Source organism: Piliocolobus tephrosceles, chromosome 3, assembly GCF_002776525.5.
Source record: "Piliocolobus tephrosceles isolate RC106 chromosome 3, ASM277652v3, whole genome shotgun sequence".
Taxonomy (NCBI): Eukaryota; Metazoa; Chordata; class Mammalia; order Primates; family Cercopithecidae; genus Piliocolobus; species Piliocolobus tephrosceles.
This window is the reverse complement of record NC_045436.1, coordinates 179,008,618-179,034,378: the sequence shown is the minus strand read 5'-3', so window position 1 is coordinate 179,034,378 and position 25,761 is coordinate 179,008,618. Positions and strand designations below refer to the sequence as shown.

At 55.2% G+C, this 25,761-nt stretch overlaps 1 protein-coding gene across 1 annotated transcript in view; it reads right to left on the bottom strand.

The window, feature by feature from the left end:
- SORCS2 (sortilin related VPS10 domain containing receptor 2) overlaps positions 1-25,087 on the bottom strand; it is a 542,685-nt gene extending 517,598 nt beyond the window's left edge. The window contains exon 1 of the mRNA XM_023206691.1: positions 24,602-25,087. Within this exon, the coding sequence (XP_023062459.1) occupies positions 24,602-25,087 (486 nt within the window). The remainder of the gene's footprint in view (positions 1-24,601) is intronic.
- Positions 25,088-25,761: the final 674 nt, after the last annotated feature.

The window sequence follows — 25,761 nt, the reverse complement described above, 5'->3', positions numbered from 1 at the left end:
AAGGTGTCTAATGATGCTCACATCCCCAGTCTCCTGTTTCCATCTCATATACTCAGCATAAATAGAGACAAAGAATATGCATTAGGTTTCGTAAGGAATATTTTTTAAATGCCTTTAATCTCTTGAGAGAGGAATTATTTCAGTGGGCTAAAGTCAATATCTATAATTAATATCTATGAAAAGTTAAACCCCAGAAAAAAAACTTTTCAGGCAAAAATCCTCATGCGATTTCCAGGTAATTAACAGTTTGGTCTCCGCCACGGTAAAAATAGGCTTCCACCTGAAACTAATTTCCTTTATGGCTACCAAGGCCATTCTTGAAGTGATGGAGGAGAAGAAGGCGATTAGAATCCATTTACGCAGCACAAATAGGAGGTGACACCTGCCTGGATGGGAGGTGAGCCGGCCAAGTGCAGTGAGGAATGCAGGATCTCCTCGCTGGGGATTTCTCTAATTGCTTAATCTGACCTTCTACTCGGGCCAAGTCCGCCCACTCAGAAACCTCCAAAGATAAACTCTGGTTTCAGGAGGGCCCCTCCTGACCCCCAACCCATCCAGCAGCTCTGCCCACCCTGGCCATTCATGCACATGCCTGAAGAGCCCTCCCCGCACAACTGGGGAAGCCTGGCCACAGAGATGCAATGGCCTGTCCAACGTCACCCAGCTGTACAGTGTGGGAGCCAGCCTGGGACCCTGTGCACTGTGACCCCGGCCGGCACAGCTGTCCCCTCTCCTGGACTCTCGGCCCTCGCCACGCTAAAAATACACAATCCCTTCAAGAACCCTGCCCTGTGAGCCGAGCTCAGGTCCCCACAGCTCCCACAGGTCAGAGCTGCACCCCCCAGGCTTCCCACGTGGCTTCATCTTCACGCTGTATTTAACAGTTGGAGACTTTTCCTCCTTGTGTGTGCGTGTTGTCACACACCCCCACACACAGCTACGTAACGAGTCAGGGAGAGCCGAAGGCCCCGGCCATGGGCATTTTTATGGAGGGCGTGGCGGCCACACTGCTCTGCCCCGCCCTGGGGAACTGCCTTCCATTCGCAGATGCTCAGTAAATATTTGCTGATTTGAGAGTGGTGGAAGTTTTGCCAAATTTTGCTTCCAAGTGCCTTTAAAACCTTCATTCTAAGTAAAAGCATGTGGCCTGTGAGCCTTCTGCTGCAGGCTCTGGCCCCTGGAACTGGCAGGCAGGATGGACCGAGATGCCACATGCCGGGCGAGTCGGTTACATGTGCTTTAAAAATAACTTCCCTTTGTCTGCAGCTCAATGTCCACTCATCCATCCCACAGACATCACTGAGCACTGTGATGCCCGAGGGTCAGGGCACCAGCAAGCTGCGGGGTCCTCAGGCCTCATGGAGGGGCGGCAATGGGGCAAGGGCCAGGAAGGCAGGGGTGAGATGGAAGTTTCCAGACCAGGCGAAGGGACCTGACAAGGAGGAGACCCAGTAAGCAGCCAGCATGGAGTAGGTGAAGGGGAAAAAGGAGCCCTATGGAGCAGGGCCAGACTTGCTCTGAAAGACTTTAAGCTAAGAAGTGAGGCCAGGCTGGGCGCGGTGGCTCAAGCCTGTAATCCCAGCACTTTGGGAGGCCGAGACGGGCGGATCACGAGGTCAGGAGATCGAGACCATCCTGGCTAACACGGTGAAACCCCTTCTCTACTAAAAATACAAAAAAAAAACTAGCCAGGCAAGGTGGCGGGCGCCTGTAGTCCCAGCTACTCGGGAGGCTGAGGCAGGAGAATGGCGTAAACCCGGGAGGCGGAACTTGCAGTGAGCTGAGATCCGGCCACTGCACTCCAGTCTGGGCGACAGAGCGAGACTCTGTCTCAAAAAAAAAAAAAGAAGTGAGGCCAGATCTAAGCATCCAAAGACGCGCAGCTGCAGTGTGGATGGCGGGTCGGAAGAGCCACAGGAACCGCCATGCAATGTGGACGGAGGATTGGAAGAGTCACTCAGGCTTCTGCGGCCCCGGGAGGGGAACCACGGAAACCACCATCTCATCTCTTTGGCTTTGCTGCTGGAGGGCGGGGCAGGCTGATCTCAGCCCCCAAGAAGAGACCCCCATCCAAATCCCAGAACCTGTGCACGAGTTCCCTTGTAGAAATGTTGCAGGTGTGATTAAGGCTCTAGGGAAGGGAGAGGAGCCTGTATTGTCTGGTGACCCTAATGTCATGACGAGGGTCCTTATAAGAGGGAGGCGGCAGGGTCAGAGCCAGAGAAGGAGACGCGAAGGCAGAGATTGGAGGGATGCGAGGAAAGAGCATGAGGCAAGGCATGTGGGCACCTCTGGATGTTGAAAAAGGCAAGGACACAGAATCTCCCCAGGAGCCTCCTGAAGGAGCCAGTCCCACCGACACCTTGACATTAGCCCATGCTGCTGAGTTTGGACTTCTGGCCTCCAGAACCATAAGAGAATGAAGCTGTGTTGCTTCAAGCCACTGAGTTTGTGCAGTTTGTTACAGCAGCCACAGGATTAAAACAGGGAGATGTGGCCTTGAGTGAATGGCCCATGGCCATGGACCCCTCCGTCTACCACTGCAGACCCCAGGTGGAGCAGTGCTGAGCTGGACGGTGGAGCTCACCATTCCCACGTACAAGGCAAGCCCATCTCCCCTCACTGCTGCTTTCTAAAGATTACCCTGGAATAAAGCAAAGTTGGCACCTCCTGGCACCACCCCCACAAACCCACTGTCCCTCAAGTTCATGAGCAGAACAGACCCACAGCCTAGAAACACAACAGCAAAGACAGGCGTCCTTCGTGGCCTCCAGAAAAGCAGCCCCGCTGGCAGCCTCATCGCCTTTCCACAGCCTCAGCTATGTGCTGACCTTACTAGCTCCCTGCAGAAACCAGGCATGCTGGAATGTGCTGTCTCTACAAGGGGTGAGCCTCCCATCACTGGAGGTATCCCAGCTGGAACACAGTGACCTCTGAGCACCCTGGGAACTGAGTTTCTGTGAGTCTATCCCAGGACCACTCCTTAGCAACCTTCCTGCACACAGTCAGCGCCATGTGGAATTTTGGCACTGGGCTGAATGAATCTGCCCAGTCTCTGCCTTAGACCTCTTTCTGTAACAGAATACCACAGACTGAGTAATTTATAAAGAACAGAAGTTTATTTGGTTCTGGAGGCTGGGAAGTTCAAGAGCACAGCACTGGGGTCTGGCGAGGATCATCCCATGGTGGGAGGCAGAAAGGCTAGGGCGAGAAAGAGGAAAAGGGGAGCTGACGTTCATCCCCTCATCAGGATGCCACTCCCATGAGAACTAACCCACTCCTGAAATAACAGCATTAATCCGTTCCCTAGGGCAGAGCTCTCATGACCTAATCACTTCTCAAAGGTCCTACCTCCCAACATTGTTACACTGGCAATTAAATTTCAGCATGAGTTTAGGAGGGTTTCAAGCCATAGCAGCCTCCCCGCCCACCAACTGTCCCCGCAGTGGGGAGAGCTGCAAGCAAAGGCTGGCTTCCTTTATGGAGGACAAGAGGAGCCCCAACTGTGACTCACCTTCTCTCCCACAATTCTGGCAAACAGACACCCCAGACCTGGAGGCTGGAGGCAAATGCACAAAAACAAACACTCCCAGTTGACTTCCTGGCAGAAGGAAACCAACCCGTACTCATGGTTCGCTGCTGTGTATGGGTTCCCTTGTAGGGAACCTCACAGCTCTGGGGCAGGGATGTGGAAGAAAGCTCTAGGAAGCCAGCTTCCAGCCCAGTCCAGCTCCTGGAGACATGTGGCTGAGTCCACTCTAGCCAGGGCTGGCTCGTGGCATCCAGGTGCCTTTCCAGGGATGGGCCATTGGGAGACTCTCTAGGTCTCCATCTGGAAAGGGGACTGGCCTGAGAATACTGAGACCTGGCTCTAGACCCAGCTCTGCCATTCCCAAGATTGGGCAGGAGAACTCTGCCCAACCCACTCACCTCCTGGGCCTACAGCCTTCTCATCTGTAAAATGAGACCCCAGCCAGGCTCCTGAAGTCCTTGCAATGCCAGCAGTCCCTGACTTAACACAGTGGTTTTTTACTTATTTGGGTTGAGATTGGAGCAGCAAGCTTGAGGGCACCGGAAGACTCAGATCAACACTGAATGAGTGTGGCCACAGAACACCTCCGCGTCCAGGGCTATGACAGCCACCTTCGGTGGTCTGCACCATTTCCCTGACTGCCTTCAGTCCACAGCACCATGTGATGGGGCCACCTCCGGTCCTCCCCAGGCTGCCCTCCATGCCCTGGACACAAAGATCCCAGCTGTCCCAAGACGGCTTGCCTTTGCTGGTGTGGCATGTCACCTCCCAGTGCCCTCCATCCCATAACCTGTCACTGCAGTGGCTCCACGGAGCACCGTGACTACAAATGGCACAAGCACCCACGGAGGAGGTGCTGCAGCCCACGGGCGAGATGGCGGTGGGACCTCATGCCAGGGGTTACATTTACTCGTGAGCCAGATCACCGTGGATGTGACTCAAGCAGAGCGGAGGACTGAGGACCCACCAGACAGCAAGCCACAAAAGCAGAAGGAGGGGACGAGCGTGGCCCTGCCACATGAATGGCAGTGGCTCTGTCACCTTTTCCAGTGGAAGTCACACCACTCAGAGCTGACACCTCTGAAGACCCAGGCAGCACGAGGTGGGGAGGGCATTGTCCAATGGCCACGGGTGGGCAGATGACCCCCCAGTGACAAGGCCAGAAGAGGTTCAAGACTGCTGCTAAGCCCTCCTCCAACTCCTCACCCTGCCCTCCGTAGGCTCCTGCCCAGAACCTGCACTCTCTTCTTCCAGTAACAGCTCTTGATCTTCATCTGGAGACCAAACTCCTCCTCCAGGCTCTGTCAGCCTGGCTCCAGGGTTGGGTGCGTGGGCCTAGCCAGGCAATCAAAGCGTTTCAGCTCCCTGGCCAACATGAAGGGTTTGGGTGGGCATGTGACCCAACCAGGCCAGGGAGCCTTAGCTCTGGCTTCCCTTAGGAGCAGGGACAAACAACAGCACTCTTTAGCCTCTTTCCCATGGACCAGGACCTGGAAGGGCTGCCTGAGAAGGAAGCCCACATGCAGTGAAAACAGAACCCAGAGATGGAGACAGATAAGGAACCAAACCTGGTGCCTATGTGAGAAGCCCTAGAGCCAGCCATGCCTAAAGCCAGCCCCCTGGACATTCTGATTCTGTGAACTTAGGAATTCCCATTTTTCACTTCAGCTAGTTGGAGTGGGGTTTCTGTGACCTGTCACCAAGAGTTCTGCTTAACACATCCTTTTGTACACGGCATTACAGGAGATATAAAGGCAGAGACAGGAAACAGGAACGTGTTCTCCGCCCCCCAGTAACTTTAAACCAACAGGGAAGATCTGCCCAACCAGCCAATGCACAGCCACATGCTGACCTGTGCAGTGTGGGCTACAAGCCTGGCAGGGTCTGGGAAGAGAGGAGAACCCCAGAGGGCCAGGTGAAAGGAGGCAACTTCCAAAGGTGGGGCCAAGGAAAGATGTCCCCTGCAGCCCTCCTGCACTTCGCTCCCATCTTTTCTTTTCAGAAGAATACCTCTCCCCATCCTCTGGATCAACAGGAATCTGGGCCGGAGCAGCCACGGAAATTCAGGCCACCGACGGGGATTTAGCCACACAGATGACCGGGAACATTCCTGATAGAATTATGCAGAAACAGACACCAGATAACATTCACGGTCTCCTTCTACTACTATAAAAAACACTTCTATGGCATTTTCCTCCAGGTGGGGAGACAGTAAAAGGGATGAGGGATTAGCCGACAGAGTGAGGCCTGCTCCCACCCCTCCTCTCACAGGGGCCCCCACCTTGTCACACCTGCTTCTTCCCTAATGGTCTGTATATCCTTGATGAAACTTCACGTGGACGATCTGTCTTTAAAAGGTGTCCTAGGCCGGACACGGTGGCTCACACCTGTAATCCCAGCACTTTGGGAGGCCAAAGCAGGGGCATCACTTGAGGTCAGGAGTTCAAGACCAGCCTGGCCAATATAGTGAAACCCCATCTCTACTACAAATACAAAAATTAGCTAGGTGTGGTGGTAGGCGCTAGTAATCCCAGCTACCAGGAGACTGAGTCAGGAGAATTGCTTGAACCCAGGAGGCAGAGGTTGCAGCAAGCCAAGATCGCACTACTGCACTCCAGCCTGGGCAACAGAGTGAGACTCCGTCTCAAAAAATAAATAAATAAATAATAAATCAGTGGTGTCCTGATAAATGTTAGAGAGTGACCATCCCAGCGCCACTGCCTGCCCCTGGACACTCCCTCCTGGCTCTTCTGGCCGTCCCCGAACTCTGCTGCAGCTCTGGTCTGCACCCTGGCGATGCCTCCCTCCCGCCCGCTCTCCCACTCCTCCCGCCACCTCTGAGAAGCTTTTCCAAATTTCTCCAGACAGCAAGGTTTAAGGGACATTTTTGCTTCCTGCAGTAGAAGGAGAACTCAAAGTCAGAATTTATTGACTTAAGAAAAAAATACAGAAATGCAAAAATTTCTTGCACAAGTGATTTTGTGGCCATGACTCAGCCCTCCTTACAAACCCTCAGGCATGCTGAGGAGCAGTGGAGCCTGGGCCCACTCCACCCAGGCCAAGTCACAGCTCCACTCCCAGAAGAGCCCTGTGGGGTCACCGAGGTATTGACAGCTGGCTGACTACCCTCCGCCTGCCTCTCCCAAAAGCTTCTCTTGTTGGGGGCTCAGGAATGACCACTGGGGGTTGGTAGGTGACGGATGTCTGGGCCTCCTTCCTGGAATAAGAGAAGCGGACACTGCTTAGTGCAAGCTCGGTACCCAGCTTTGCCCTCGTTGTATCACAGCCACAACAGTCTCACCAGGTGGGCACCATACACCTGCATTTTGCAGGGGAAGACCTGACTCCGAGAGCATAGGCAATGGGCCTAGGGCAGGTAGCCGTCAGCAGCAGAGTTGGGATGGTCACTGACCGGCCACCTGCAGCCAATCATCCTGGGCACTGCATCAAGGTCAAGCATTTGATCCGGGCATGGTGGCTCACACCTGTAATCCCAGCGCTTTGGCAGGTCAAGGTGGAGGGATCCCTTGAGCCCAGGAATTCAATACCAGCCTGGGCAACAGAGCAAGATTTCATCTCTACAAAAAAATGAAAATTAGCCAGGCATGGTAGCGCATGCCTATAGCCCTAGTTACTCAGAAGGCCAAGGCAGGAGGAGGGCATGAGCCCAGCAGTTGGAGGTTGCAGTGAGCCAAGATCGCAGCATTGCAGTCCAGCCTGGGTGGCAGAGAAGCCCCGCCTCTATTTTAAATAATGGTGATAATAAAGATCAAGGGTAGAAAGCCCAGCCCTCAGCACACAAAGGAAGTGAGCGGGTAGGCGCCGAAGACTACTGGGGGCCCAGCCTTCACATTATCCACAAACGCCCCCACCCACCTGGCACTACACAAGGCTGATGACGTCCTTTTCTGGGGAATGCCACCTCCTCTGAGAGACCCTCCCTGATGCCACCCCAGTCAGAGGCCCCCATCACACACGCATGCTTCAGAGCATCCCCTCCATGGGCTCCTGCCCTGGGGCCCCGAGGTCACCATCTGCCCCCACCCCAGAGGGCTGTAACCTCACCAGGACATGGACCATGCTTGGTCCCAGCCACGGACGTCACCCCTTCCCCCGGCAGAGGATCTGGCCCAGAGTCATAGCTCCCGGCTAAATGCATGAGCCGCTCCAAGTACACCTCCCAAAATGCTCTCTGGGGCAAACACAAATTTGGGCCACACCCCAGCAGATGTCAGCAATCCATGATGTCAACAACAACTCATGGATTAGTTGGTCAGGGGGTTCTGCCTGGTCTTCGTCCCTTCTCTGATTATGCCGAAAACCAGACCCCACAGCAGGCAGATGAGTGAGAAGACAGAAAAAAAAAGCAGATTGGACGTGATCTCAAAATTCAAAGATCAGCGCCCGCACTTCAGGAACTCTTGTCTCTGACTGCTCCAAACATGCAGTCGAGAAGGGGCCAAGCCCACCGAAAACAGTCTCAGCGTGGGCAGGCTTCAGCACCATGGCGCCGGCCACAGAAGCCGGCCTCACGCTGGGGTCCTGGCAGGGGCTGTTTCCCGCAGGGGAGGCTGGGAGCTTCCTAAAGAGAGGGGTGCCTGGCCTGACTCTCTACACAGCCTCCCAAGTCCTCGCACCCCAGAGGCCACAAGTATCTCAAGACCCCAGGATGGGCCAGGCCACCCCGAAACTGGGATGGAGTCAGAGCCCCGGGACACAAAGATGTGAAAGATATGGAGGCAAGCAAGGCCCAAGGTGAGGGGCACAGCAGCAAGTCCTCAGAGACGGGGGCGGGGGCATGCTCTGGGGCCCTAAAGGACAGGGTGACAGAGCCAGCTGAGGAGGGGCATCTGAGCGGATGCTGGCTGTCCAGCACCAGGCCACGACCTCCACATGTGATGTGCTCCCATCTACAACAAGGCCAGGTCAGTGTCCTTTCCCTCCCAGGGAAGAGAAAGATGAAGTTCCACGAGGTCCGCAGCTTGCAAGGCGACATGAAGCCAGGAGGCAGCAGAGCAGAGGGGCTGCCTCCATGGAGGGCAGAAGTATGGTCAGGGGTGAGGGACGCAGGCAGGGGCAGGCCAGGCTGTCTGCTGGAAAGGTGGGGCCCTTCACACGCTGTCCACCCCCTGCCAGGGTTAGGTGAGCCAGGTTGGCGGCACACAGACCAGGCTGGCCTCACAAACGGGTCGCGCAGCCTCTCAGAGTCCCTCTGTGTGCTCAGAAGACAGACCAGTGCCCCGGGCAGAGGCAGCTCTCTGCAGGGTTACCCTATAGGACTAGAGAGGGGGGGTGCCTGGTGAGGAGATGCGGCAGTGCATCCCTAGAAAAACTTGGGGGACCCTAGGCAAGAGAGGGCTGAGGGAGACACAACCAGGGCCAAGCCAAGCCCTGGCATCCCACTGGGACTGGCACTGGGACAGAGAGAGGATGGAGCTGCCACCTCTCACCCTTGAAACAGCCATGGTCATCCCTTGCCTGTGGCTGCCGGGTGTAGAGAGGAAATCATTCACTAGTCTGTCCAGTGTGCCTAGCACACAGTCTGGCACACAGGGGGCCTTAGGAAATGTGTCTGCAGAGAAAGAAAGGGCAGAGGGCAGAAGACCAGCCCTGCCTCCCTCCCCTCCCTGCCAAGACCCTGCCTGCCAATAATCCTCAAAGTCTTCAGCACACAGTGCCCACCGGAGGCCGTTCGGAAATGCCATAGGAAGCAGAAACCCTGTGGGGGGTGGAGGGCTGGGGGCAATGTGTATCCTATCCCAGCATGCTCCTTGGACGGTCTCCAACCCCCACCTGCCCCAACTCAGAAGCCAAGGGGACCAGCACCAACCCCCTTCTGCATGTCCCGGGGTGTGAGGAGACCAGGCTAGGGAGGGAGCTGAGGGCCGCTTCGGTGGTCTTCTTTGCCTTCCTGAGCCAGGAAGGTGGGCCCCAGCTGTGCCTTCATGGGCCAGGCTGGCTGCCACCTGGGGCCAAGGGACACTGCGGGAGGTAGGATCCTGGAAGAAGCCGCCCAAAAGCTCCCTTCCCACTCCTGACAAGTCCCAGAAGTTCCCAGGTTTTGGATTTCCCCGTCACTGCCCGGCCCTCTGCTCAACCACCGGCGAGATGGAAAGAAATTCCGACTTCATCTTAGAGGTGAGAATTCCAGGCAATAATTCATATCAGGAAACTTGTGAAAAACCAGATGTCAACAAGAAATACTTTCTTTAAAAGTAAACTGGAGGAGCTGAATGTTCATGAAATATGCTGGGCTTTGTTCCACTTTAGCAAACTATTCAGGAAATGGGAAGAAATTGGAACCACATAAAATCCCCCTAGAGAAAGAAGGCACATTCTGATTAGGGGCGACGATGCAGTCTTCCCTGGGACTGGAGAAGCTCGTTCCCGCATCGCTAGACATCCTCCCCGCTCCCTGTACCTTTACCTCCATGGGGAGGGGTCCTGCCAGCGCCAGGACGGATGAGGGAACCCAGGCCTGCCTAGGGGACTGGGGAGCTGGCCCCAGCTCAGTGCTCAGCGCAGCCCGCTGAACCTGCCTGCCTTCAGGAGCCCCAACCGTCTGGCCACGGTGGCCGCCACACTCCAGCCCAGCAGCTGGGCCCTGGCCAGGCGCTGGGTGAACGCAGAGAGCAGCCCAGTGATTCACACCGGCTCCCAGCCCAGGCTGTGTGGGCGGCAGGGGCTCAGTGGGGCCAGCAGCAAGCCTTCCCAGCCACAGCTCAGCACTGCACCTTTCCAGCCCTCCTCAAAGGGACGTGTTGATGTGAATTAGAAGAAAAGACATTCACGGACACAGAATGAAAAGCGAGGCCCCACACGTGGACAAAGACCATTGTCAGGGCTCCCTCCATAGAAGGCCCCCCGAGAACTCAGAAACTGGTGATTCCTCTGAAGCTGGCCCAGAGGGAAGGCTCAGGGCAGGGCTGGCGGGTAGATGGATGAGCGAGTGAGCAGTGGGTGATGCTGGGCACGGGGCTGGTGCATAGATGGATGAATGAGTGAGTGAGCAGGTGGGTGATGCTGCAAAGGCATTTCCATCAGAAAGCCCAGGTTTCTCCAAACCTGCCGTCCCCTGGGGAAGCCCTCCCATGGTTCGACCTACCCCCAAGTCCTCTGTCTTTGTTGAAAGCTGGGCAAACCCATCTCGTGGGTTTCTTGTTTTGTCTTGTTTTGTTTTGTTTTGCTGGGTGAGATGAGGCTGGGATCATCAAGGATGCTATTTCAATGCCCTAATTCAATTTGGGAATGGGTGTTTTCTCACCACGGAGTACCCTGGCTCCTGGCTGACCCAGTGGCCCCGCCATGGAGGCGTGGGCGTCACCAGAGCCTGGCTGCATACCCGCGACCGTGAGTCAGCGGCTGCTAGACTGCTTCCCCTCTGCCCAGGACTCCTCTCAGGCAAGAGACAAATCTGTCTGTCTCTCTGGCAGCCAGCTCTCTTCTCTGCAGATATGTGCATAATCCCCACCCCACGGGGTGGAGATTAATTAGTGCGTCAAAGAGCTTCCCAGGTTACTCGTGGAGCCAGCAGTGGGCCAAGGAGCCCAGCTCCTCACTCACCAGCTTTGCGAGGACTCAACTCTCCCCAGATTCCCCAGCAGGGAAACTAGGCCTCTGAGCTTCAGGATCCATGACCTCCTCCTTGTTCCTCCTTTCAGAAGTCCCCAGATGTTTACTGAGCATCTACTAAGCGCCAGGCGCGTGGGGAGCAACAGGGAATGAAACAAACCAAAGTCCCTGAGCTGCTAGAGTCCATACCCTCAGTGGGCTGGAGGAGACCAGACAGGAGGCCTGGGGAAGACGGGGACACTGGCGCACAGCAGAGGGGACAGGACTGTATCATTCCCATGGGATCCATCTGTCCCCATTGCATCCCTCCAGCTGAGTCCTACCTCGCATGGTGTTTTTGGTTTTTTGCTTTTTTTATTTGTTTGTTTGTTTGAGGTGGAGTCTCATTCTGTCACCCACGTTGGAGTACAGTGGCGTGATCTCAGCTCACTGCAACCTCCACCTCCCAGGTTTAAGCGATTCTCCTGCCTCAGCCTCCAGGATAGCTGGGATTACAGGCGTGTGCCACCACACCCAGCTAATTTCTTTGTATTTTTAGTGGAGACAGGGCTTCACCATGTTGCCCAGGCTGGTCTCGAACTTCCGGACCTCAGGTGATCCACCCGCCGCTGCCTCCCAAAGTGCTGGAATTACGGGCGTGAGCCACCGCGTCCAGCCTCATGGCGTTATTTCTACATGTTCCTGATTCCCTCTGCTTGCTCTTTCTTCAAGGACCCATGAACTTGGATGGAGAAACAATGGCCTCTTTATTTTCAACCAGCCCCAGCTGAAATTAGGCATTTCCTTCCATTCTGAAGTAGGCAACAAGTCACAAATGTATCATTAGTACCTGGGTGTCACCAACAGAAATCACAGATATCGCCAAGGCCAGATCACAGTTGTTATCGATCTCAAAGTATTGCTTACACTCAGCACAACTTCCAAACTGTGGAAATCATCACACCTGCCACAAGTTCTTACGGAAGTGTTACTGAAGAAATTAGTTTTAGTATTTTGATAACTTCATTGCCATGAAATTGGTTTCCTCTGGATCTATACTTTGTTTTATGCTGATTATAAAATCCTCATTCTGAGAAAGTTTCATGAGCTTCTCCAGGATTGGGGTGGGCAGGATTCTAGGGCACAGAGAGAGCTAAGAGCCCCCGTGCCAGTTTGGGGTCCTCAAAGCCAGAAAACCCCTGGGTGTGTGTCCTGGGTCCACCCAAGGAGCCTAGCACAGCCAGGTACACAGCAGCCGCCTGACATCATAGCTGCTGCAGGACCCAAAGTGGATGCCCAGAAGGCCTATCTGATGGTCAAATGAAGAAGCAGAAAATAAACTTGGCTGGGGTTCAGCGGTATTGATGGGAATAAATTGAGAAAAACATAGGGTTTTTATTGAGTGCTTTATTTTTACAGAGTGAAAATTGAATGACTTAACTGGTCAATGAGGTAGTCAACTGGGAAAAGTGCCTAAAAGCAGAGGAGGAGGAGAAATGGGCTCGAACTTGGAAGGCAAACGGTTACACTTAGCAAGAGCGGCCATGCCGAGCAATGCCTCCAGGAATGGTTTCCTTTCCCACCCTTGGCCCGGCACCGGACCAGCCTATTTCTGACTTCCCCAGGTTGACAGATCTGGATTTCCTGGGCTCAGAGAGATACCCCTCCTTGGGTCACAAGTGGCAGAATTCAGAGGTTATGAGAACAGAACAGAGAAAAGTGACTCCCACAACGCAGCCTTGCCACTGTGTCCCTTCTAGACGCGCGATTGTCCTCATGCCACGTATGTTTCTCCTCCTGTGGATTTCCTTGGGGGTTGCAATTATGCTACTGACCAGCAAGTGGGTACGAGGCAGCCACAAGGGTGATTTCTGATGCAGATAAAACCTCAGGCTTGATCAAAAACTTAACATAAGCCGGGCACGGTGGCTCACACCTATAATCCCAACAATTTTGGAGGCTGAGGCGGGTGGATTGCTTGAGCTTAGGAGTTGAAGACGAGGCCAGGCAATACAGCAAAACCCCCATCTCTACTAAAAAATACAAAAATTAGCCAGCTGTGGTGGCGTGCACCTGTAGTCCCAGGTATTTGGGAGGGTGAGGCGAGAGAATCACTTAATCAGGGGTGGTTGAGGCTGCAGTGAGCTGTGACCGCATCACTGCACTCCAGCCTGGGCAACAGAGCAAGACCCCGTCTCGAGAATAAAAAAAAATTGACATAGAATTACCATATGATCCAGCAATCCCACTTCTGGGCATTTACCCAAAAGGACTGAAAGCAGGGACTCGAAAAAATATCTGCACACCCATGTTCACAGCAGCCTAATTCACACCAGCCAAAAGGTGGAAACAACACAAACGTCCATCCGCAGATGCACAAAGGCAGTAAATGTGTTCTGTCCAGACGGTGGAATATTACTCAGCCATAAAAAAGGAAGGAAATTCTGGCACCTGCCACAGCCTGGGCGAACCTTCCGGACATGATGCTCAGTGAAATAAACCAGACACAAAATGACAAATGTTCATTTGACAATGTTTGATGTCATTGACAATGACATCAAAATGACAAATGTTCATGGTTCCACCTATATGAGGTCATTACAGCATCAAAATCATAGAGACAGAAAGTAGACTGTGAGTGGCAGGAGCTGGAGGAAGGGTGATGGGGGTTAGTGTTTAAGAGGGGTAGAGTTTCCATTTGGGAAGATGAGAACGTTCTGGAGAAGAATGGTGGTGACAGGTGCATGACAATATGAATGAATTGAATGCCCCAGAACCATACACTTAAAAAGTATTAAAGACAGTGAATTTATGTTACATATATTTTACCACAATTTTAAAAACAGTAATAAAGTAAAAAGAATTTTTGCTTTTTTTTGAGGTAGAGTCTTGCTCTGTCGCCCAGGCTGGGGTGTAGTGGCACGATCTCGGCTCACTGCAATCTTCATCTCCCGGGTTCAAGTGATTCTCCTGCCTCAGCCTCCTGAGTAGCTGGGATTACAGGCATGTGCCACCAGGCCCGGCTAATTTTGTATTTTTACAAATTTTCATCATGTTGGCCAGGCTGGTCTCAAACTCCTGACCTCAGGTAATCCGCCTGCCTCGGCCTCCCAAAATGTTGGAATGACAGGCATGAGCCACCGTGCCCGGCCAGAAAAAAGAATTTTAAAAAGAACTCGGGCTCAAGAGCAAAGGAATTCAAACTACATCTCGGGTCCTCACTAGCTGTGTGACTGGGGGCAAGTCCTCCCACCATGCTGAGCCTTCTTTTCCACAGCTGTAAAATGCATATAATCATGGTATCTACTGTGCCGGTCCCTCTGTAGGAGCAAATAAAACAAGTGGGTGTGACACAGCATCCGGCACCTAGATGGGGGCTGTGATTTTTTTTTTTTTTTTTTTTTTTTTCTGAGACGGAGTCTCGCTCTGTCGCCCAGGCTGGAGTGTGGTGGCCGGATCTCAGCTCACTGCAAGCTCCGCCTCCCGGGTTCACACCATTCTCCTGCCTCAGCCTCCCGAGCAGCTGGGACTACGGGCGTGCACCACCACGCCCGGCTAATTTTTTGCATTTTTAGTAGAGACGGGGTTTCACCGTGTTAGCCAGGATGGTCTCGATCTCCTGACCTCGTGATCCGCCCGTCTCGGCCTCCCAAAGTGCTGGGATTACAGGCGTGAGCCACCATGCCTGGTGGGGCCGTGATTTTTAACTTTATTATTATTAATCAGCAGTTCCCTGTAAATAGTGAGGGATTATTATTATAAGTTAAATTACATCAGAAGCAGAAGCTGGGAGGTGATCCTAACTGCCGGATTTCCCCAGCTGAGGCCTGGGAGATGCTATCTCTACTTCTGATGCTTCAGAAATATGCACGGCGAAAAAGCCTCATAAAGAATTCTTTCTGAATTAAAATTGATCTGAATGGAAGCGGCCACCCTCTGCCTGGCTCTTTTCTTTCTCTAATTTGAACTTCATTTATCTGAGCATTGAGAAACGGTGACTTGCAAGTGATGTGCTCGGTGTGAGTGAAGGCAAGCTCAACATCGCAGGAAATTATCTGCTTTTGCAAGAAAATTACTAAGGAAAGAGAGTGCTGTTATTTTAAGATCTTCGAGCTGGTATGAGAAGAAACTAATTAAATGATTGTAATTTTCTGTACAAATACAGTAACTGACTGCTACAGAAATGCAAAATAAGAAGGAGCTTTTCCACCTCGAAAGGACACTGGAGTTTTACATTTTTTTTTTCCAGTCTTTCCAGGAGAGTCCTCACTCACTCAAGTATCCCTATTCCATTTTCTAATGACAAATGGAGCTTAATTGGAATACAGATGACGAGCACCGTATGCCTACTGGGAAGCTGTCCTGAGTCATGGGCTGAATGGAAAAGATGTTGCTGCTACCCTCAGCGGGCTGTATATCAATCAGCAGCGAGCAAGTTGCCTAAGACTGTGTTTTAAAACCTTGCAGAGCAGGTCAGGGATGGTCCGTGGGAACCTGCTGGGAGCGGGGAGAGTGATCCAGGGCATTCCCACCCCCCCACCATCCACTTAGACTGACAGACCCATGTCTGCACTTCTTTTACACCCAGAATCCAAGCTCACATCCAGGACGGGGCTTTCCAAGAAAAAGCAGGATGTGAACCAACGCAGAACACATGCCTTCACGTTTCCAAGGCTACAGAGGGAGACCTTGCCCTCCCGGTGGCCAGAGCCAGAGATCTCTGCTCCCTGGACTTCCAAAAGGGGAAGACATTGGTCAGGAACAGCAGCTGCAGCCACAGCCAGGCTTCTCAGTTCATCAGCATCCCTGCAATCCATACAGCACCCACCCAGACTAGGAACTAAGGAGGGGCGAGGACAAAGTGGGCCGTTGGCAAGAACCTATAAACAACTCATCCTTTGGAGTACGAAAAAAGAAAGACAAGGCGGCCCCCAGAGAGGAGTCAACATGCAAGCTTCCCCTCCGTTTCTTCCTGCACCAGAAAAGGCACAGGGATTCTCCGCAGCGTCCCAGCTGATCTGCCCGTCACTCCAGCCTGTTCTCCTTCGAATCCTCTGCACAAGTCTTAGCCTGACTCTGAAAAAATCACCATAAAATAAAGTAACGGCTACGCCGAGAGGCCCATGCAAGCTCTGGGCTGCCTTCTCATCGGAGGGGCGTGCCGAGGAATGAGGCTAATTTATGACCTCTTTAGAATACTCTCAGGAACCTTCACGCAACTACAAATTAAATCGCCCTTTATTAAAGTAAAAGTGGATTTGTGAAATGTGCTCAGCAACTTTATTAACAGGGCCGTCTCTATGCCTTCGAGCCAGGCTTCTTGATCAACGGCCGAGTCTCTCCTCTGCCCATGGGCGCTCCAAGCTGCTCCAGCCGCCAGGCCTCTCCTTCAGCCTTAATATTCTCACCATCCCAACCCGCTCCTCAGCCCGGGACTCTACTCATCCTGCGGAGCAGCTCCATCTTCACCTCCTCCAGAAAATCTTTCCAGACTTCCCCAGCGCAGACTCACACAGCACCTAGAACGCGCTGGGATAAATTCCTGTCCAGACCAAACGTTTCACCTGGGCAGGCTCGCTGTATCCTCAGCACCTAACAGCACTAGGCACACAGAGAAGCTCGGTAAAGAGCTGAGGACAACAGCTACCACGAGCTGGGCCTTGAGCTAGTTTCAAGAAGACAGTGAAGATGCAAGTGAGGTCAACACTCTTAGGAAACAAGATGAAGGAGGACACTGGTGGGTCTGCTGGCCAGGCCCCCATCCATGGAGCGCGTGGCCCCAGCACTGGCCTGACACACAGAAACCATTATCCTCATTTGATAAATTAGGAAAAAGGCTCAGAGAGGTTCAGTCCTCATCCAAGCACGAACAGCAGGCTCGGGTGAGACCAGCCGTTCCTGAAGTTCAACTCTCATGGAAATCTGCCTCCTTCGTGACTACTTGAAAGAGGCTGTAGTGAGGTTCTTGGGCTGGGCATTCCAAAGTCTCTTCTACTTCATTCCTAGTCTCCATTCATATAAATAAAATACAAATAAATCAGCAAATGTGTACTAAACATAAACAACATCCGGGTTGGTAGTGACCTTGGAGATGGTCTAGTCCTGACGCTCCTCTTACAGATGGGGAAACTGACGCCTGGGAAAGAGTGGGTACATGGGTGGCCAGCATGATGGGAAGGGAGGGGTGAACGCCCAGCTGAACGATGCAGGGAGATAACCCAGGATTCCCCAGGGAGGAGAGGGAAAGCAGCACCAGCATGCTGGAAGGCAGGGGAGGGACCCAGGGGTCAGAGCCAGAGGCTATGGAGCAGCATGGAGCGCACCCCTGGGTCCAGCTGGGATCTAGGCTCACAACCACAACTCTGGACCCTCAGTCAGCCCCTGGTGGTCCCGCTTCCCCCCCAAGCCGAAAGCCCCTGCAGTGGCCTGGAGCATGGACATGGAGCCTCCTTTTGAGCACTTCTAGCGAGGCGGGATCAGGGCCTCCAGAACAGCACGAGGGCCCATCCACATCGCTGCCCTGCACGTGGGGCAGCCGAAGACAATCCAGCCTCCCCCAGCTCTGCGCTTCCCCACCGTGCACCAGAGGGGTGGACTTCCAGCCCAAAGCTGGGTTTCTATCCCATAACCCCTCCTGCTCACATTCCCCGGGAGTGTTGGCCCCTCAGGCAAAGACCCAGCAAGGCAGGGTAACTTAGGTCAGGTGAACTGATTGCAGGGAGTGGGAGAGTGGGTTTGGGAGCTTCTCAGGGGTCCTCAGAAGTGACAGGAACAGACCAGCACTTGAGGAGGTACACAAGAGAGGACAGAACGTGGGGGATCCACAGTCAAGGTCTCACCTGCTGAACTTGGATGAGAACACAAACAAAGGCAGCTCCCCATCCCTGAGCGGCCCGCACCACCCAGGCCAGGGAGTGGGTCTGTGCAGCTCCCCATCCCTGAGCGGCCCGCACCACCCAGGCCAGGGAGTGGGTCTGTGCAGGGCAGGCCAGACCACAGCAAAAGCCTCCCTCGGACCCCAGCCAGGAAACACCATGCGCAGGAGCCCCGCTCAGACAGCCCCTGCTTCACGGCACAGGCAATGGCCACGGGCAGCCCCTCCACCAGCCCACCTGCCCTCTGCACCCCAGAGATCTCTGCTGCTCCCCTCAGTCCCACCTCCCCAGCCTTGTCAGCCGTCCTCATCCTCCTCCACCTGTGGCCCATGTGACCGCTCCCCAGGTGAACTGAGCTTCCCCGCCCCACCCCGCCTTGCCCTCCCTGCACCTGTGCTTCCACACCAGCCCCCCGCCCCCCCCACCTCACTCCTCCTGAATTGCATCCCTGGGGCTCTCTGCCCCACCCCACCCTCCACTTTGGGCCACAGGCACTTCAAGAGAAGGAGTCCATCCCACTGGCCCCACGCCCTTCCTCTGCACCCCAGGGCTGACACCCGAAACACGATGACCAAACGAGGGCCCAAGTCGAGAGAGAGCACGGCTCCCCATCCTTCTGGCTCAGAGGAGAATCAGAAGGCCAGGGACTTCTGCACAGTGCACTCAGCAGACCCCATGGGTAAGCACCCAGGAAACGAGGCCTGCGGTTGCTTCTTACCTTCGCCCTAAAAGCAGCTCATTTGGAGGCAAATGTGAGGCCAGGTGGAGGGTTCTGGGCACAACTCCCTCCCCTTCCTGCTGGGAGCTCTCAACCCATGCTCTGAATGTCGAGTGACCGGGGCGAGGGCAGAAGCCCTGGGTCAACTTGCGAGCCTGCGGTTTGCACGCTGAGACTTCCCTAGACTCAGCCCGCCCTCTGCATGTCCCCATGTGCTGCCGCCTCTCTCCACACAGAGTCCCTGGCTCCCTCATGGTTCTTCATCCAGCCGCCAGGCCCAGGGTCCCGGACAGGTTTGCCCCGCCAGCAGCCAGCTCCTGGCAGCAAGTATGACAGGCACTCAGCCCTGGTCACCACATCCCTTGACCTCTGCCTACTTCTGCCTCTCTCCAGGTGGCCGCTGGACACCCTTGGTGATGAGCTGTCACGACAGAGATGCACTGCCTCTGGACGGAGGCCCGGTACTCACAGGCTGACCAGCCACAGCTCAGCCACCAGGGGCCACACCTTGGGCTCCAATCCAGCCCCCACCCCTAGTGCTGGGAGGCCACACCGTGGGGGCCTAGAATTCCAGGGTAATGCACGGCAAATTCAGCAGACTTAAATGCAAAACCCCGAGCTTGGAGCCACCAAGCTGTCCTCTAAGGTGGATTGGCGTTGACATCACAAAACCACAAGCATCAGACACAAGGCTACAGGTCAGCTTTGTCACGGATTTGAACCCATTCGTTTAAGAACTCACATGGTCTCTACACGCTGGAGGTTGGCCTGGAGCCTAGAAGCCCAGCGCCACTCAGGACGGAGAGAGGCCTGCAGAGCCAAGGCAGCCACGTCCTCTGCGTCCAGCCAAGCACCTCTCTCCAACCCACTCTCCTCTCCGTCAGCCCCCTCCACAGCCCTGGTCCACGCCTCCGCCTGGCAGCAGCTCCTCCCTGAGCCTCTGTCCAGATGTCTCACCCCGCAGCCCTCACCAGCCCCATCCCCCACACTGCCTCAGGGCTCTTTCTTGATGTCATTTGCTGAGCTCCTGCTGTGGGCCAGGCTCTGATCTGAGCATTTCACATGCAAGATCTCACTTCACCTGCACCGCAAACCTGTGAGCCTTACTTCTCCCATTTTCAAGATATGGTCACTGAAGTCCAGAGAATTTAGTCCATTTGCCTGGATGCCAGAGCCAGAGAGCAGCAGGGCCAGGATACAGACCCGGGCAGGCTGTCTCTGAAGCCATTGCAATGTCCACCACGCCTCACTGCCACATTGACTCTTCAGCCTCACATCTGGGGTCCGTGGGGAGCTTTTGAATCTGATTTTCCAAACTTCTTTTCTCTGGTTTGTCTCCATGCAGAATGCATTCACTTTCACTTTACATAACACACACATACCTTCAAAATTCCTACCCCCCCAGACCTTGCTCAAGTTGGAATGTTGTTTTTCTGGAATGTTCTCCATCTCCTATATACTCCACCTACTCATTCTTTAGGCCAGCCTTGATGCCACCTCTTCCATGCAACCTTCCCTGATTTCGCCATCAGCATTATCGGGAAGAGTGACACTCGCCCCCTCATATCCTAGCAGTTCATGGTCATCTCCCACTAGACTACTCCGAGATCCACTACTAAACTTAGGGGATGCAAAGGAAGCTAAGACCCCTTCCCTGCTATCAGGGCCTGAACTGTGTCCCCCCACCAAAATCCATATGTTGAAGTCCTAATCCCTAGCACTTCAAAATATGACTGTATTTGTAAGCAGAGCCTTTAAAGAGGTAACTAAGTTAAAATGAGGTGGTTAGAACAAGCCCTGATCCAGTATGACTGGTGCTCTCACAAGAAAAGGAGATGAGGACACAGACACACACAGAGGTAAGACCATGTGGAGACATGGGAGAAGGCGGCATGGCAAGGCCAGGAGCGAGGCCTCAGAAGGAACCAACCTGAACAATACCTTGATCTCTGACGTCCAGCCTCCAGGACTGCAAGAAAATACATTTGTGTTGTTTCAGTCACAGAGTCTGTGGCACTTTGCCTTCGCAGCCCTAGAGAGAGAATTCACCTGCCCTCAAGGAACTTGACACCTGGCAGATATCATGACGGAAATCTCATACAAACTTGGGGAGAGGCCACGGGTACTATAGTAGAAGATGCTGCCACAGACCACTAGTTCTTGACCTCTTAACTCAGAGAAACAAGTTTGAGAAGCTCTTCTGATGTGTAGCTCTAGCTCTCTGGGTATAAAATATACACAAATATCGGGTTCATCAAGATTGCAGAACAGAGAGTATGGGTAATCTGCTCAGAATCACCTCAGCATTCAACTGCCTTGGATAGCACCAACCATGTGGCGCAGCACAGAGCAGATTTGGGAAATGGGCAGAGGGAAGGGAGGGAGAAGGAAGCACGAGGGGAGGGGAAGAGAGGGAGGGAAGGGGAAGGGAGGGACGGGGGGGAGGGGAAGGGCGGGGGGGGGGGGGGGGGGGGGGGGGGGAGAGGGGAGGGGAGGGAGGTACTGATCTTCTTGGGGAACAATGACAGAGGTGAACAAACTAGACCAGGCTGCAGGAAGCTCACGTTCAAGTCAAATGATACATTCAGCTTCAAAGTTGAGGATCAAGTGCGTTGTGGGAAGGAGCCCAGGTGAGCTGTGCTTAAAATAAGCACAATAAGCCCACGACTTCCCAGAAACATTAAGAACAGGACGGGGCACAGCACATTCCCCATAGGGATAACATGAAACCACAACCCCAGAGGCTGAGAGCCACACTCTGTAATATTTATCCACCTTCAAACAGCACCGCTGCCTCCAAGGGCAGCTCCGGAGATGCAAAACCCGGAGCTGTGTGTGCACAGCCCACTCTAGATCCATACAAACGCAATACCTCTTGGTTTCAATGAAACATTAATTTCACACATAACAATTTGTTTCTACAGCTAAACATCAGACAGGGAGGCAGTGTTTGAACTTGCAAGCAAGTCCCCTTCTCTATCACCATGGGAGCAGGCAGAACCAAGCCGTTGGAAGGAAAACCCACATAATGTTAACGCGGCTGCAGCGACGGGGGCTTAAATCCTGGAACTCCTTCTTGCGGGATGCTCTCAAATGCCATGTTTTAAAGTCCATCCCCCTCATCAAATGCTCCTTTTAATTTTGAAGAACACCTGATATGGTAAAATAAACACGCTCTCTGTTCACATTGACCACATCTGCAGAGGGCGGTGAGCAAGTTAAAGGAAATAAAACGTTAGGAAGACTGCTCGGCAGACCAGCTGTGTGAGTTTCTGTCTGGTTGTAGCTTTCAAAGATGGTGCTTTCAAGCAGACGTGAAACCCACTGCCAAATCCCGGCTAAAATCTTTAGTCCTGTGGTTGCAAGATGAGACTAGAGGGAGCAGAGTACATTTCTAAGACACGTCGTGTGCTGAAAAAAACAATACTACGCACGCAACAAGCACTAAGGCAGTGATTTTTTCTTTTAAAGCAGTTTTACTTAGTTAGCTCAAGGTAACCGGCTTCTTGCCTCTTCTGAGTTTTCTCAGGCAAGGTGAAACTCCTGCAGCCTCCCCTGCTCCCCGAGGTGCAGGATGATAAGGTCTTCCCTGACTGCCCAGTCCGGAGAATGGGTGTGTGGGAGAGGCAGGAGTGGAAGGTGTTGAAGCCCAATGCCTGGTCCAGCGTCCGACCCCACGGACACCCACTACTCACAATGAGGGTGTCCTGGCTTCTACTTCCCGAGCGTTTGCTAAGTGTCAGGCTATGCCCGGTGTGCCACACCTCACCCCGCCCCTCGCCTCATGCTGGCCAGAGGACATCCATCCCTTAAAACTCCTCTCTGGTTCCTTGGACTTTCTGTCCTCACTGAAGAGAAGCCAACATTGCCCCCCACTCACAACGCACACACACCTGCCAGCAGTGAGGACGCAAGCCCACCCAGTCACAGAGGAGTCACCAAACCCAGCTGCCACCCTCAAGAAGCAAAGCCACACAGGCTCCTCTGACTGCCCCCCACCCCCAGTACCCCATCCCTGCTGGCCCAAGCTCCCTCCTCAACTCTCTCTCAGGAAGCTGCCCTGCACCCGGACTGTGAGGTCAGGTCAGAGGCAGGCTGGGTGTCAGCCTATCCCAAAGACAGCTAGCCTGCCCCCTCCCATGGGGGCTCCTCCACCCCCTCCCCAGGAAGCTAAATGACAAAGGGGCAGGAGCAAGCTTCATGATCAACCACCTCGGCAGATGGGGTAGGGGATTAGAGCTTTCTGGTCCGGCGGGATTTGCTTTTTGTGTTTATTCGGTCCTTTGAGCTCTCAGTTTCTGGGTTACCTTTCCGCCTGAGTTAGAGCTTATGGTACAGCAGACACCGTTTGTTCACAAGTACACCTGGCATCTGACCCCTCTCTCAAGGTGCAGATGGAGAGAACACTCCCAGTGCTCTTCTAGGGAGGTGGCACCTGCCACCTCTGCAAGGCACCCCAGCCAGCACCCTGACTGCCCCCTGCTGGCCCACTGCACCCAGGGAGCCAACTCTGCCCTCGAAGGGCTGCTAGTCAGGCTGGAGATGCCAGGAATGACCCAAGACCAGATAGTTGGCACCTGCACCCTGATAGACGCTGGCTGGTTGGGGAGCTGGGCTCTAGGCCGACTAAATTCATTCAATGCTGTCCCTACCCCTACCCCAACATATTCATCTCCCCACCTCGCCCCTCCTCCAGCACACATCACAGCTGCCTGGGAGTAGCCCAGCAAAGCCGGACGGAGGAGATGGGCACAAGTGACTGCCCAAATTATGCCCTTTCCTGGCTCCAGAGGCCAGTGTTCCCCACCCAGGCCACAGCCAGTGCATATAGGAACCCTGGCCCTTGGGGAAGCAAGAAGAGGTCTCCTAGGGGACCCCAGGAGACAGCAAGGCACAGGAATGAGGGGAGGCTCCCATCTCCCCTCCGCATACAAATGTACCATCCTCTCGGGATTCATGGTTACCACCTCCCTACGCCCATCCTTCTCTGGGAACTGCAAAACTAGAGACCCACAGAGCTGCCCCAGGGTGACTTCAGAGGCCCTTTTGGGGGTGGGGGGGAGTGAGGCTGAGGCAGCCCCCAGGGGAATAATCTAAAGGGACCCTCTGCCTCCTGCACACACCAACAAAGGCCAGAGGAGGCAGGATCTGGGAAGGGTGGGAGCCCCAGGCTGTGGGTGGAGGAACAGGAGGTCCCCAACAGAGGTGGCAAACTTCCAGCTGGAGCAAAGCCAGAGTAGCCGGGAACGTGGGGGGAGGGCAGGGAGTTTGCCCTGCCAGCCTCACACAGGTCCCCAGCAGAGTGTGGGGACGAACCCAAGGGGGTACGCGGACCCCAGTGCATCCAGGCGGGGCAACCGGCAGCAGGAGCTCAAGACAGCCGCAGGTCGCACTAGGGGACCCTAGGGAGAGGGGTAACCCAGAAATCCCAGAGTCCTAGAATAGGATTCGATTCGAGCTGACCGGGGAAGTCCCGGAACCTGCGGAGGTGCCACCTCGGAGTCCCGGGTAGACCAGGGAGGGAAGGATCCCGGAGCCCAAAATCCCAGAACGCGAGGTTCAGCTGGGGGAGCCTGGGCGCGAGAGAGATAACGCCGAGCTGGGGTGACCCTCAAGGACCTGCAGGCTCCCGAAGCCTCTGGGGACCTCCTCCGTAACCCAGGACCTGGAGTCCAGCGGGGGAGTATCGGAGGTGGCCCAGGATCCCAAAATCTGTGGGAATGTCCCCTGCGGTGAGACAAGCACACGAATCTGAGGACTTCTCCCCAAGAGGGGCGCCGCCGAGGTGACCCAAGTGCCCAAGTCGCCAAGAACGCCCCTGATGACCACAGGGGGGTCTGGGGTGGGGGCCGTGGCGGTCCCGCCGGCGGGGTGTCCCATGGTGTCCCGCGTAGGGGCCGTGGCAAGCGCGCGGAGGTCACTTACGCTGCTGTTCTCGCCCGTCCAGTGCACCATCGCCTGGTTGTGCGTTGCGTCCCCCTTGAGCACGAACGACGTGCTGATGAGCGAGACCTGAGCCCGGGAAGCCACTCCGACCAGCGGCGCCGCCCGCTCCCAGCGCCGGTAGCCCGGGGCGGTGGCACTGTCCTCCTCACCGGGACCCGGAGCAGGACCGGGACTCGGACCCGGGGCCCCGGGCTCCGTGCCGCGCGCCTGCCGGTCCTCGCCACCACCGGGCTCCGCGCGTACCGCGGGAGGGCTCCGTGGCACCCGGGTCAGTTGGACATGAGGACCCAGGTGCCCGGGCTCGGGGGAGCGCCCCGCCGCCCCGCAGGCGCCCAGCAGCAGCAGCAGCAGCAGCAGGAGCGGCCGCGAGCGCGGCGAGCGCAGCGGCGGCGGAGCCCCAGGGCTCGGGGCTCGGGCGGTGGGGCCGGGGCCCTTCGGGGCGCGCGAGGGCCCCCAGTGCGCCATGGTCGCCAGGGGCGGCGGCGGAGCCGGCGGCGGGGCGGCGCGGACGAGGGGACCGCGGCCGGGAGAGCAGGAGGGCGCTGGGGAGCGCGAGCAAGAGCGCAGAGAAAGGAGCCGGCGAGGGGAGGGAGCGGCGGGAGGAGGGGACTCGGCGGCCCCAGCGCCACCCGCGACGCGAGCGCGCACCGCCACCTGCCGGCCGGCCCGCCGCCCAAACGCTCCTGGGAAGCCCGGGGTTCCGGAGCGCGGCCCCACCTCCAGCCCAGGATCCCCTTCCCAGCTCGGTGTTCCTCCCGTCCTCCTTTCCGGCTCTCCCACCTCTTGCCGTCCTCCCTCGTCCCTCTCTCCAGGTCCAGCCACGGTTCTGGGGCTCTGGACTCCCGCTGGGAACAGCCAGGTCCCCGTCCAGGAGCTGACAGCCTGAGGGAGACAGACCAACCCAAGAGGACACATTTATAAGCAAAAGAACCCTGAGCTAGAACCAGGGCTCCTGGCGCAGGTTATAAAGGGTTCTCCTCAAGGGGTCTCTGAAGAGGTGGCAGTGGAGAGAGGTTGAGGCCCTTGAAGGTCCCTGGGGAGACCTGCTAGGCGGCGGGAGGGGAGTGGGGGGGGGCAGTGCAGAGGCCCCTAAGGTGTCCTCAGCAGAACTGCCCCAAGGACAGCCAGGCCTCTGACTC